The 15,090-nt window shown below is 44.2% G+C and overlaps 1 protein-coding gene across 1 annotated transcript in view; it reads left to right on the top strand.

The window, feature by feature from the left end:
* Dnah11 (dynein axonemal heavy chain 11) overlaps window positions 1-15,090 on the top strand; it is a 266,833-nt gene that overhangs the window by 238,734 nt on the left and 13,009 nt on the right. Inside the window, exon 76 of the mRNA XM_060388295.1 lies at window positions 2,815-2,934. Within this exon, the coding sequence (XP_060244278.1) occupies window positions 2,815-2,934 (120 nt within the window). The remainder of the gene's footprint in view (window positions 1-2,814; window positions 2,935-15,090) is intronic.

Below are 15,090 nucleotides of genomic sequence, written 5' to 3'. Positions count from 1 at the left end.
TAAGATAGGTTAAACCAGTTCTACATCAGAGAAAAAAAAAATGTCCTTCATTACGTTAACCAAAACAGTGGTTTACATGCGCGTGTATGCCAGATTCATTAGGCAGGTAATGAAGCATTTGCACAAATGTAATTACATACAGCGGTTCTGACAGTTCATAACACTGCATTAATAATCGCCACAATTAGTTCTGATGATGGAAGCAATTTACAGTGCGTCACATGTGTAAATAATGGTACACTCCCCGCATATGTCATCATTAGCTGTTAGAGACGCCACCTTGCTGTGACTTTCTTGGTAACGTTCACCTTGATTTGAAGTTAAAGGTAGATGGATGAATGTATCCAGGGGCTAAAACACATTTTGCACATGGGAATTGGAAAGCCTCATCAGGAACAGTTGTGTAAACTCTGCAAGCAAATGACAGGGTTGCAGAGGAGAAGGAGGATGTCCTCCCTAAGGAGGACGGAGCATCATTTCCACAAGGGGAACTTCTCCCATTAGGTGCATCTGTGGATACGTTTGTCACACCCGTCCGGGGCCTTCATGGGCTCCCTACCCACGTTTCTGAGGAAGCCCTTGTTTACTGCCCTTTTGGTCCCCTTTGTCACAGGTTTTCCACACTGCTCTCTCAGGGTTTGGTGGCCGCCTGCCTGCTGTGACAGGAGACTCACATAGCACATACCGTGGGCTCTTTCTCTGTAGGGACAGATTCTGATGTGTTTTTCAAAGTCAATGGGTTTATATGGTTTGTGATCAGCAGACCCTATCCTTTTCCTTGTTTCCCTGTTTGTCTTGTTTCTGTGTGTATTTTATTTTTCGGTACTAGAGGCTGAATTTCAGGCTCCACATGTGCTAGGCCAGTACACTGCTGTCTCTGTAGCTGTCCATGAAGCTGGGTCCAGGGAGGCCGTCCTCAGTGGGTGGAGCTCTGCAGGTAACACACGTAGAGGGGAGGCGGGGAGATGGCCTGTGCCTTCCTCCTCTCTGTGTGCACACGTGCACACTTCTGCACCTGCACCACACCCGTGTACAACTCACTCCAGACACAGGCTTTTAGAAAACGAAGATTAGGCTTAGGAGAGAGAATAATAATGGAAGAGAGCAGGCCTAGCTGACTAAAGCTGTGAGGGAAGTGTACTGACCACCTGTGGGGCGTTAACTCACCCGGTGGGAACTGAGGTGCATCTGTTTCTATCGCTTCTGCTCCACCGAAGGTGTGTGCAGAGGAGAGTGCCCGGCAGTCTTGCAACTTCTCTCATTTCTCATTCACACCGAACCAGCTTCAGAGAGAGACACATTTTAGGTTCATTTTTTCAAATTCCTGTGCACGAGTAGCAAGCACACTGAGACAGCCTCACAGTTTGACTTGCGCTGTTCTGCCACGCCACGCCACGCCACGCCACGCCACGGGGAGGCTGTAATTACAGTTTGGTGTGGACTGTTGGAGGAGTGGGCTGCCGCCGAGGGTGTCAAGGCTCCTGTCTGGGAAGGCTTCCTCGCACACTGGCATGTTTTGCAAACCCAGAGGCAGCAAAGGGGGAGCGGGGAGATGTGTGAACCCCGCGAAGCAGCGAAGGAGACAGGCTGCTCTCTGGAATAGAACCTTGTGTCACGGCTACCGCCTCGGAGCAGTCCCGTGCCCGGTCCAGCCGCAGATCAACCCGAGGCGGTCAGGAGCAGGGATCTGTTCCCCAGGCTTTGAGAAAGCGACAGAAATTAAACATAGTTGTCCACCTGACATTCTCTTTTCCCGAGTCGAAAAATAAAGGCTTCAGATGAGCTGATGGTCCTGGGAGGGGTGTCACCTGGACACACCTGAGAAGAGCTCCTCAGCTGAGGAGCTGCCTCCTTCCGCTCATCAGGGTGGATGGTGGGTACTCTGGACAGCGTCCTCCTGACGGGAGACTGATGGAGGCAGGTCCAGCCTGCTGTGGGTAGAGCCGCCCCTCAGCGGGGAGCCAGCAAGCAGCCTCCTGCATGGCTTCTGCCTCTCCTGCCCTGGCTTCCCTCCATGATGGACTGTAGCCTGTGGGCTCACTAAACCCCATCTGTCCCCCTAGCTGGTTTTGGTCGGTGTTTCACTACAGCAGTAACAGGTGAAGCAGATAGGTAAGACTTGGAGGTGCTGGGAAACGTGTCAGGAGTTCTGGATTAGATTCCAGTGTACAGCTGTCCTGGACAGCCTATTCCAACGATGACTCCTTTCCCCTAAAACCTGCAGTGAATTGTGGTGCTGCTGCGCTTTTGTCCAGTTTATCAGAATACACTGAAAACAATTCTCCCACGAAGTCCTGCACAAAATCTCAGAAGTGTCCGCACTGCTTTTAGCCCTGGCTGACTAGGCTGAGTAGGGCTGTGGGGATAGAGGGGCTTGTACCCCTGACCAGCCAAGCTAGTGCAGATATTCTAGGCCGGGGAGTGAGAATTTGTGTGGTGTGATGGTTACACAATTGACACAATGAACAATCGCATGGGCCAGGCATCTCTGTGAAGAGCTGCTTAGATTAACGTGGCCTATGAGTGTGTCTGGGGAGAATTACCACACTTGGGCTAACTGACCTGGGAAGACGTGTCCTGCACGTGGGCGGCAACCCTGTTCCTGGGCCGGGCTCTAGACTAGACTGTAGACAGTAGAGAAAGCACCGGCACAGCCATAGCAAACACCTCTGCTCTCAGTTGGGGATATGACGTGGCCAGGTGCTTCAAGTTCCTGCCATCTTACCCAAAATGATGGACCAACTGGAAATGGTGCCCGGAAGCAACGCTTTCTCACCAAGTTGCTTTTGTCTACGTTTTGTCTGTCCCTCCCAGGTCCCATGGGAAGACCTTCGGTACCTCTTTGGGGAGATCATGTATGGGGGCCACATCACAGACACCTGGGATCGGAAACTATGCCGAGTATATCTAGAAGAATTCATGAATCCATCTCTGGTAAGACATTTAAAACATAATCTGCTGAGAAAGAAATTCTGATAAGAGTTTTTCAGATTATTTTTTACTATGTATGTAACCTTTAAATGTTTCTAAGGGTGCTGGCCTTTCTGGACCTTGTTGTTGAATATTAATAATTATTGATTTTTTAGTTAAACAACCATTATCCCTAAACCAGCTGTATACCCAAATCACCACACAGAGACTAGGATGTATTTTGTTAACCTAGAGCACAATGCTGGGCAATAGTTACTCCATCTTAAAACTCCAAGCCCACATAGCTTCCTCCCATTCAGATTTCCCACATTATACTTGCTTTTAGTCATATTGTAGGTCCGGTTCATCTCTCCCCGTGGTTCCAGGTCCTCTCCTGCTGATCTCTGCCCTCCTCTCCTCCCACAGGCATCTTTCTCCTCCCCTCCAGACCAGGATGTCCCACCCTATTCTCTCCTTTGCTCAGCATTGTGTCTGGTTGTTTTATTAACAATACAGAAAAGAAATGATGGCATGTTTACACAAACATGAGACAGGTTATACTTAGAATAAGCATCACAATGCAATGTCTGAATTGAAACCAGATAGTGGGGTAGAGAAATCAGCATTTGAATGAACAAGGATAAATTATATACATTTCAAAAGAACATTATACCACGATTTCCCCCTTTAAGTCCAATAAAAACTCCTTTTCCTTTAATACAGTAATAATTTTATAAAATAGTTATGAAAACTATTAGGTAAGATTTACATGTGTAATGTCCAGTCCATGTGTATTTAGCAACTTAGGAGAAAGTATCTGATTGTCCCATTTTGACACGTGTAGAGTTCTATACCTCAGTTAACTTTTGTCCTTATTGGTATTACCTATATGAAAATGTTTTCTTAAATTGTAAACAACTTAGGCTTAATTGTGGCACTATAACTGTTTGCTCTTCAACCCCACCAGAGCCTTGAGAAGGAATAAAATTAGTTACTGGAGTAAATAGGAAGTGCATGTTAGCAGCTTCCAAAAATAAAAACTTGACAGGGACAGTTTGCTGCCTGAACAGTCACCATAACTCTTTATAACGTTGGAGCATCATCTTCAGCCTTCTGGCTCAGAATATTAGACAGACATATATGTGAAGCTGTAAGACCTGGGGTCTCACAGCTCAGGAGTTCAAGATTGCGCCCTTCCCAGAAACTCCCACAGACCATGGACTCGTTGCAAAAGCAAGAGGTTTATTAACCATTGCACAATGGGGTCACCCCTGCCAGTGCTCAAGCTTGGCCAGTCATGCCAAGTGTGGATGCAGCTGCAATTGAAGGTGGGGGTGGTTAGCTCATCCTTTGGCTGGCAGTCAGGAGCTACTCAGAAGAAGGATTGAGGCAGTCTGGGTTGGTTGCTAAGAAACACTATCTTGAAGACAAGGGTCTGACTGTTCTTTTTGCTGAGTGAAGGTCATTGCTTGCTCACTTTTTTTCTATCTGTCCTCACAGATAGGGTCACATTTCTCTGTTCTCTGGAAAGGTACTAGGAGGCTTCAGCTTAACCTGAATCTAAAACTCAAAACGATAGGCTTTAGAAGACATAGAGGTTAGAAAGTTAGTCTAACCCTTTCAAAGCAGGAACTATTTAGGACTTGCTTACCCTGTCTTGGCAGAGTTTGGCAGTCGACTTGTCCTGCATTTAAGCTTGCCCATTTTTGGCAGAATTCTGTCTGTCATGAAACGAGGGCGTTTTCATTTTGCCTAGATGGCTCATTTGCCACATTTGAAGCCATCTCCATATGGAGGTTCTTTGATGCTCATCATCTTCTTTGATGTAGGCAGGGTGCTGCCAGGAGATAACTTGTCTCGTCAAATAATCTTTAAAATAATAAAGACATTTTAAAATGCCATATTCTGTAGGTCTCTGATGTTTTTGAAGACTTACCTATCTTTATGTAATCAACCTGTCTACAAAATCATATCTATCTGTTAAACCTAAGATGTATACTCCTGTGATAAATTAGAATAGTGTCTGACATAATTATGAGTTGATTAACTAGCAATTAACTTGCATTACCTAATACCCTAAACAGTTTGTAATAGCAGTTTAAAAGTACTGGAAGCAACTTTGAATTTGTGTCAATATATTAAAATTTACCAATATATTAAAAACAGACTTACTTTTGCATCAATATAAAAATCCTATACTAGAGTTAAAAACAACCTTATTTGAGAGTAACAAATAAAGCCTTAAATTGAGTAGATTCAATAATCTACCTTTTGTCTTATTATTCCTATAAGATATCCCTGTATTCCCCTTTCTTTCTTTTCAACCCCATTTCTCCTTATCTAAGAAAAGATAGAGAAAAGAAAAAGGAAAAGAGAGAAATACCTGAGTCTAAACTTGTAGTCTGTCTGAATAATACCATTAATAATTTATAACCATCTCCCAATGACAATAAAAATTCATAGCCATAGAAAATAACCAAAACCTACCCAACCCCCCTTAAAGGAAATTGGACATCACTCTCATGAAATTTTTCTAGCTGATTTTTTTGGACAGGCAGAGATTCTGTTAGGGGGACAAAAGGAAATTGGGAAAAATGATAAATTAATCAAACATTAACATTTCTGGTCCAGTCTTTCAATGTTGGGAAATTTCAGGCTTACTAGAAGTCCTGTTTGGAACAGTCTAAAATGCTGGACCAATTAAGATTAGTAGCTTTCTTCAAAGCTCTCTTGGTAGCAATTGAAGCAGTTGAGGCAGGAATGAGCAGAATGCTGGAACATGCAAAATGCTGGAACAGATGTGTCAATGTCTCAGCATGCTGGAAAGATTAATTTTGTCAGGTTTGATCCAGTGTCGCTAGTGGCTGGTCCTTTTGTTCTGCAAACATATAATTTCTCACAAGCATTATACAGTCCTAAAATTATAAATGTATGAGATGTGCAGGATGAAACTAGACTGTAAAATTATTTTATCTATGCTAATTAAAAGAATGGCATGATAAATTTTGAGGATATTGTAGCCAAGGATTTATTGGCCATGTAATATTGAAGTTCTGGCTGGAGACAGCTTTTATGTCTCAGTCAGTTTCAGAGTTGTTCCCATGCAAAGGGTTTAGCAATTTATATTACTGTTTTGTTTGTTCTTCTTGATTATTCTCTTCTTGTGTATGGCCAAGACCTTCTGGTGTTCCTCTTCTGTCATTTCTGATTTTTATTAGTTTCGATGGAACCCATAATTTCTCTTCTCCTGTATGAACATATGCAAAACCTCTTCCACAGCATAACACATTCCCTGTTCTCCATTTTGGAATTAGGACCTTTACATGCTGCTCTAATTCAGCAGTCCTTTCTAAATTCCACTGTGTCTTAGCAGGTGTGCTACTTACCTCATTTAAAGATTTTAAGATTGATAAATCGTTATTTTAACTATTTTGGGGAGATATATTTCCTTTCGGTTTTATGACCATCTTTTTAAAATTACTGTTAGATATTTTCATAATGGTTTGATCTGTAGGATTATAAGTTATCCCTGTAACAGGTTTCATGTCATAATGTCTAAAATATTGTAGAATTACAATGGATATGCTTGCAGACACACTGTAGTCTCCCACAACCACCATTAGCAACTGCCTGCACAAGGGTCTGGGAATTAAAAGACAGAGAACGTGAAGGAGTGACACCAAGACAGTGCTCTGATCAAGGCGACAACTTTATTACAGAGTAAGCCACTTACATAGGTAAACCACAAGGGACTTTCCAAGTAAACATAGCCAAGCAAAACAGGAAACTTAACCAAGCAAAACAGGAGGCTTAACTAGGCAAAACAGGAGGCTTAACTAGGCAAAACAGGAGGCTTAACTAGGCAAAACAGGAGGCTTAACCAAGCCAAACAGGAGGCTTAACTAGGCAAAACAGGAGGCTTAACCAAGCCAAACAGGAGGCTTAACTAGGCAAAACAGGAGGCTTACCCAAGCAAAACAGGAGGCGTCTGCTGAAAACAACAATAGCGAGCCAGCATGACTTACAAGCATGTGACCATCTCAGGTCCAATGGAATGGTTACCTCAGTTCCTCCTTTTTCGTTTATGACCAAAGACTCATAAAGCTTCTTTTCTTTTAATATAATAATAATTATGAAATTATGAAAACTATTACATAAAATCTACATGTGCAATGTCCAGTCTATGTATATTTAGCAACTTAGGAGAAAGTATCTGATTATACTATCTATCTTGACAAGTTTAGAGTTCTAGACCTAAATTAACTTTTATCTTTATTGGTATTATCTATATGAAAGGATTTCCTAACTTCTAAATCACCTAAGTTTAATTGTGGCACTATGACTATTTGGTCTTCAACCCCATCAGAGACTTGAGAAGGAATAAAATTAGTTATTAGAGTAAATAGGAAGTCCATGTTAGCAACTTCCAAAAAATAAAAATTGACAGATACAGTTTGCTGCCCCCTAGGTGGGAGGAGGGAAGAGAGGAGCAAGAGGGCGTGGTGAGCTCCTGCTGCTCACTTCCCTGCTGAGCTGGCAAGAAGGCAGGGGGAGGAGTTTTTCCTCACTCGGCAGCCAGAGCAGCTCCTGTCATGGAGCAGCTATGGTGCCAATCCCCGCCTAGCCATGTCTAAGGACTTCCACCCAGCAAGCCCATGAGCCTTGCCTGCTCCCTTGGCTCCCATGTGAGCTTTACTCTAGCTTACCTCCCCCACAGGTCCTGAACCTGCTTCCTGGCTGGGCCTCTCCCCTCGCCCATGCTCTTTGGCTGTCCATCCATCGCAACAAGGGGCTGCATCAAGCCCATGCCCTGCTGGGTGTGCATTGTTATTTCACAGACCTTCAAGTGCCTGAGCACCGCCTGCCCAAGCTCCAGCCCCAGCTCCACATGTCTCCCCAGCCACCCGAAAGCATTCCCTCCTTGGCTCCCTCGGGAGGGAGAGCACATTGCTTGGTGTCCTGCCATGCAGCCATGTGCACTCCTGGGCCAAGAACTAGTTCTAATTTTAACTATCCTCTGTCCGAATTTTTATCAGTCCAAGTCTACAAAAAAACAGACACAGAAAAATACATACATACATGAGAAACACAGGATTTAAATTGCTGGGGGAGCAGAATCTCTCTGCTCCTCCCTGTTCACAGAAAGGGGCAAGCTGAGTGTCCTGCAGGATGTCCCATGGACTTGGCATTAATGATATGTCTGTCTGCCTTAATGAAACCGTTCCAGGCAAGTGGCCTCGAACCACTCAGGGAACTCGAACCCCTTCTACAGATGCTCTCGAGCTAGACCATCTCCCTGTCAAAAGAGTCAGAGAGGCAACAACAACAGAAACACAAAGAATCAGGCAAGTAATCAAACAAGGACTCCCTTGTGAGTGGTACCACAGTGCTCTGATAGAACGGCTGCCTGGTGGCGGTCGTTCTCTACGAAAATCAGACGGGAGGAGGACCGTCTCAGATCCAACCTCCCAAATGGAAACTGGGGTGTCCCCCAGTTCCCAGTCAAGCAATATTCTGACACGTCTGTCAATCGCAATGACTGATCAGATGACCAAAAAGGTCCAGATAGGCGCCTAAACTGAAACAGATTGGTACCACAGAAATCTAATTGAGAGGCTGCCTCATGGCAGCCATCTCTGACAAGAAACAGATTGGTAAGACAGAAACAGACTAACCTGTTCCGAGCTCGACCTCCGAGTTCAGTCTGATGAGGGTTGGGGAAGGGGCACGCCCTTTCCCGGCCAACGCACCAAAAATGTAAGACCTGGGGTCCCACAGCTCAGGAGTTCAAGATCGCGCCCTTCTCAGAAACTCCCCCAGACCAAGACTCGTTGCAAAAGCAAGAAGTTTATTAACCATTGCACAATGGGGTCACCCCTGCCGGTCAGCAAAGAGTGGCACCAGGAGACAAAGGCCTTTAGGTTTTTAAAAGAAAAATTGCGGGAAATTTGAAGTTGTAGTTTCGGCAACTTAGGATTGGATGAGGAAGCTATAAAGTAAGATAATTGGTTAGTCTTAGGTGCTCAAGGTTGGCCAGTCCTGCCAAGTGTGAATGCAGCTGCAATTTAAGATGGGGGTGGTTAGCTCATCCTTGAAGATTAGGGGCTACAGACTTTTGGCTGGAGGTCAAAAGCTACTCAGAAGGAGTCTAGGTTCGTTGCTAAGAAACGCTATCTCAAAGACAAGGGTCTGGTCCTTCTTTTGCTGAGTGAAGGTCATTGCTTGTTTGCCCTTTTTTTATATCTGTCCTCACAGATAGGGTCACATTCCTTCACTCTCTGGAAAGGTACTAAGAGGCTTTAGCTTAACCTGGACCTAAAACTCAAAACTATAGGCTTTAGAAGACATATAGGTTACAAAGTTAGCCTAACCCTTTCACTTCCATAAAGCCTGAGAGCAGTTCTGCTCTTGAACAGGTACAATGCGCCATATTTTGTGCTGAAGGCAAAGTGAAACTGAGATTTTGTTAACTGTTTGTATGTCTAGTCTGTGGGACAACAATCTCTTTACATAATTCTGCTTATTACAGTTCTTTCTACAGAGACTGAATTTAAAAGTATCCACAACATTTTCAGTTACAGTAACAACACATTAATAAATTACAATTAACAAAATTTTTATATTTGCTTAAAAAATCATTTATGAAATGCTAACTTTCAGATTATCTGGAAAACTAAAGATACAAGTTGCTAGAAATCTGGCATCCTAATCAGATTCTGATTTTTAAAAGTATATAAAACGTCCCTCAAATTACTCCAAGTCCCACTGTAGAAGTGTTTATTTCACCCTTTTCATAAGGTTTTACGTTTACAACTTGCTAAACATTTTACCCAAACATGGGAAACTGCCTGGAAATGCATAGTACAATGAAGTAGGACAGCGTCACTTTAGCCCCAGCACAGAGACCTGCAAATCTGGACTTTTCAAAGTTGCATAGCTGCAAGGTGGTCATTGCTAACAAGCTATTGCTCAGTTTTACTTCAGAAGAAACAATGTATTTATACTGCAGTTCAGTAGCCTGATCTACATTTACTCTTTGGATGGACCAGAAAAACCCAAATACATTAAAACAGCAGCTCTACAGAACTTAATGAAAAGTAAATCAACTTTGCAATTAGTTTACTTTGGCATCTGAATACAAAATGTTTATCAGTCTCATCTATGCAGTGACTATTCCAGGATGTGTGCAGCATTTTCAAAATCCCTCTGTGTCCCTTATATGCCAGTTTCTTTCCCCCATAAATTAACAGGCAACCTTTAATGATGAAAGGTTTAACAGTTCCTGAATTTTTGTCCTCATCTTTCTAAGTAAGCATTTGAGAACTAATGCCCAATTCCCTGAAGGTGGGTAATGGTAGGCCCCTTAGGCTAATTCTGGGGTCTGTAGTTTTTTACCCTCTAGGTCCCAAACCGCTATATACAAAGTCCCACGTTCAGGAAACCAGGGCCAATTAACATCTACTTGATTCTAAAGAGTTCAGCTTTCAAACCCAACTCCTCGTGTTTTTCTGCCCTGGCTAGCAAAGCCTGGCTTTGCTAAAGAGCGATTTTTTTTCTCTACCTAAAGAAATTGCCTCTCTAGGGTTTGTATGTATCAGTTTTTGTTTTTCTGCAGCCTGCTGGAGGCCTTGATGCTCTGCAGGGGTCTGTCTAATCAGCAATCTGTGAGCGCCTAGTTTAGGAACTGCCTTTGCTTTGTTTTTGAGGAACAGAACTAAAAAATTGCTCTACAGTTTTACTTTCTATATAAGTTCTTGCTATCTTACTGTAAATTCTTCCATATGTTGGACGCTATTTGTTGTTGAATATTAAAATTTATTATTGACTTTTTAGTTAACCAGCTGTTATTCCTAAATCAGCTGTATACCCAAATTACCACACAGAGACTAGGATTTATTTAATTAACGCAGAGCACAATGCTGGGCAATGGTTACTCCATCCTAAATCTCCAAGCCTGCATAGCTTCCTCCCACTCAGATTTCTCACATTATACTTGCCTTTAGTCATATCTTAGGTCCAGTTCATCTATCCTCATTTCCTCCCTCTGGACTGGGATGTCCCACCCTATTCTCTCCAATTGCTCAGCATTTGCTGGTTGTTTTAATTGACAACTTAGAGAACAAGAGGTGGCATGTTTTATACAAACATGAAACAGGGATGCTTAGAATAAACATCACAATGCAATGTCCAGATTAAAAGCAGATAGTGGGATAGTGGGGGAGAGAAATCAGCACTTGAATGAACAAGTGTAAGGTGTATACATTGCAGAAGAATGTTATACCAACAGTACATACATTCTGCTATTCCTTTTGGAGGTTTGGGAAGGTGTTAAGTGTAGACTGGCTGGATCATCATAACAGCCCTGTGAACGGGGCTGAGATGACACTCCTCCCTTGCACAGACCGAAATACTAAGCTATTGTGATTTGCCCCAGATCTCTCAATGAGTGTGGCCATGAACTTCAGCAGGGCATAAATCCTGTGATTTCACTCTGGGATTCACTTTACTACCGTTGTTGTTGTTTTCCTCCTGCATAAATCATAAGTTAATCTTAATTTTTATCAGTAACATTTTAGCTCACCAGATGTATGTTCAGAGCATCTGTGGCTCTTGAGTCTGTAAGGTGGGGACTCAAGCTTGCCTGAATCCATGCAAAAGTGGGTTAGAGCATTTCACTGGGGCACTGGGTGGCTCAGGGTTAAAGGCACTAGCTGATGGACCAACTGAGACCAATCTCTGTATCTCATGTGTCTGAACAAAAGAACCAACTCCAACAAGTTGTCTGGCCTTGCACACGCACATTGCTGCATGTATGTGCATGAGTGTACACTCACACAACACACCTGCACACACCCTAAATAAATGTAACAAAAACACGTCATATATTTCATAACATAATTTTTCTACTTAAAATAAAATGATTCTATAAATATAGTAAAACAGGGAGATATCAGCCATGTGTGATGTGATGAAGTTACTTGGGTTTTGCTTCAAACAAGCTATAAAAAATGATAAAACAAGACCTGAAGAGCTGGCTCAGAGGTTCAAAGCATGGATTGTTCGAACAGCCAAAGACCTGGCTTCAGTTTCCAGCTCCCAAGTCAGGCAGCACAGAACAGCTCTGAGTTCCAGAGGACCTGACACTCTCTCCTGGCCTCTCCAGACACCTGTGCCCACCTGGACCTTCCTCTACACAGAAACACACAAATAATTAAAAATAAAATCGTTTTGCAAAATGAGATGGCGCATGCCTTTAATCCTGGCACTAACTCGGGAGACAGAGGCAGGAGAATCTCTGTGAGTTCAAGGCCAGCCTGCTCTAAAGAGAGTTCCAGGATAGGCAGGGCACAGAAAAACTCGGCCTTGCAAAACAAAAACAAAACAACAACAACAAAAATACATAACAAAAAGAGGTTTTATTACCATAGGACTATGGAGTTCCTGTTGTTTTATGTGTGGTAACAAAACACCAGAGTTAGGTTTTAAAAATAAGGAACAACACAATAATCCTTATTGTTTCTGTGAGGAAGGGGTAGGTTACCACTGGCAAAACTTTAAGAGCAAATTCTCCTTGTTCTCCTTGGAATGAACTCTGTGTCTGTGTCAGATGGCTCTGGACCTGCCTGTGGTTTCTGCTGTTTGGTTTTTGGCTCTCATCCTAGGGTAGCTGAGGTGGTGGCTCTGCCTTTCTGATGCTCACTTGCTTTCATATGGCATTCAAGTTCACTGTGACAAAACATGACCAAGACAACATATAAAAGAAAGCAACCAACTGGGTTTGGCTTCACGGGGTTAGAGTTCATGATGGCAGAGCAAAGCCGTGGTGGCAGGGACAGCCAGGAGCTCACACACCAATCCAGAAGAGGCAGACGGAACATGGCCGTCGCCTTCCAAAGCCTCGACGTCTACCCCAGGGACCTCCCTCCTCAGCCAGGGAGCATAGACCACCCAAGCCTCCCCAAAGAGCTACAGTGAAGATCAAGCTTTCACACATAGGAGCCTCGAGCGGCCATTCTTGTCCGGCCCACAAGAGCCATTTCCTAATTCTTTCTTGAACACTCAGGAGCTTGTGTTATTCAGCTTCCTGTTGTCGTGACAAAATACCAGGGACATGTGACTTAACAGGCTGTTTTATTTCTGGTTAAAGCAGTTGTAGCCCATGGTTCCATACGTGGGAACACATGGCCTAGCAGACATGTTTGCTTCATGGTAGGTGAGGAGAAAAATAGGTCAGAGGTCCCAGTACCCCTTCACAGACATGCTCCTAGTGGTCTCATTTTCTTCCACTGGCCTCCAAGATCCTCGGGTCCTCCCACCTCCCACGAGGGCTACAGAGCAGTGGCAAGGCCTTTCCAGAGGTTGGGATGAGAATTCCAAACCATGGCAGCACCCTCTCCCATCTGTTCATCCAGACATTTCCACAGACACTAACTTCTTTTGGAACAGCGCTGGAAGATCATTTGTTGTGTGTTTAGTTCTGGTAATTAGCAAGCTTCTATTTACAGCTCTTCTAAATGCTTCTCGGAGAAGCCTGAACGGACTAGATTGCTAGTCTGGTCTATTTCAAGAAGTTATGTAACCACGTACCCGAGCAGTGTGTTAGAGTCTAGTCAAGCACTGTAACGGGCACCAATTGTTTTCACTTCCTTAAATAGTATTGACCCATATGAGGACAGCAAAAAGGAAAACTAGAGCTCTCTGCTCTGTGACCATCCTTTATGTCCTCCTTTGATTCAAAGGCTTCCAGTCTTTCTCTCGCTTAATGAGCACAATTTCCCACATCAGAAAGATTCCGTGCCATTGTAAGGGGTCCACTGTTCCTCAGAAGGGGCCAGAGGTCCCTTAGGAGGGGACTGGGAGCAAGTTGCCATGGAAACATGGAAGACTAACCGTGTTCCAGAGCCATCTTGACAGAGGCGTATTTCTCCGAAGGATGGTGGAGGGTGAGGGCAGAGCAGGGAGCTCAGAGGCAGCCCCTTCCCTGGCTCTGGCCTGTTGCTAAGGATGGAAATAGCAGTGTCCTTCACAAGGCTGACCAGCCCTCATGACTGTAAAATAAATACAGGTGCAGGAACCTGAGGGGCATTGCTGGCAGGGGAGAGTGCTTTGGAAGGGCAGGCCTTCCCTGCAGACCTGGTGAGGTTCTGGGTGGAGATGCCTCCTTCACCAGCTGGCCGCATCGCTGGGCAGTGGCACTGTTGTGTCACCAGGGAAAACGAGTGTGCTTGCTGAGTCCCCATTGTTCTGCTGTGGTGCAAACGTTTTCCGCTCAAGCTGTTGGTGTGCTCCAGCTCTCAGCATCGGCAGGACAGGACGCCTCCCGGCTCTTCCCGGCTCTCCTTACAGCTGATGCATCTACAAGCTAATAGTTGCTACTTGGGAACACTGAACTGGGTTGAAAATGCTGTTTCCAGAAGGTCAGGGTTCCTTTCAATGACTCTTCGTGTTCGAGGGATGAGCTCCTTCTTGGATAGTCGAGCCTTCTAATGGGTCAGGTGAGGGAAAAGCTAATTTTCTCATGTGTGCCACTTCTGGGGAAGGAGGCGAGTGTCGCCCGAAAGTCATCACGGACTGCCAACTATTTGGAGGACATAGGTAATGATTAGGAATCCAGGCTTAAAACAGAAAAGCGAGCCCTGGGGGTGGGGGTGGCAAGTTCCAATTCTTACATTTCTTGTGGAGCCTGACTTATTACTGAGCAGTGGCCTTATCGCCTAGGAAACAAAGATGGCCAGCTCCAGAGCTGGAACACAGGTGATGCTGGAGCAATGTGCTTCTAAGTGGAGAATCTCTTCTGAGTCGCCCATTTCTGCAGTATGTATTTCTTCCTTGACCGTGCACCACTCTTTAAAAAATGTTTTGTTTTGTTTTTGTGTGTTTTTGTCTTCTCTTATGTTTATGTACCTCATGTATAGGTGCCTGTGGATGCCAGAAGGTGTTGGGTCCCCTGAGACTGGAGTTACGAGTAACTATAATTTGCTCTGTGGGTGCTGGGAATCAAACCTGGGTCTGCTGGAAGAATAGCCATGCTCTTCACTGCTGAGCCATGTCTCTGGCTCCTGTGCACAACTTTCTGATGATAGAAACAGAAAGTGTTTATTGAGCACTTGTGCCCCAACAGGGGCAGCTAGTACCACACAGGTGATGTGTTATCTTTCCACTGCAGCCGTGAAGAACAGG

Source organism: Meriones unguiculatus, chromosome 7, assembly GCF_030254825.1.
Source record: "Meriones unguiculatus strain TT.TT164.6M chromosome 7, Bangor_MerUng_6.1, whole genome shotgun sequence".
Taxonomy (NCBI): domain Eukaryota; kingdom Metazoa; phylum Chordata; class Mammalia; order Rodentia; family Muridae; genus Meriones; species Meriones unguiculatus.
This window is presented reverse-complemented; position numbering and strand designations above follow the sequence as displayed.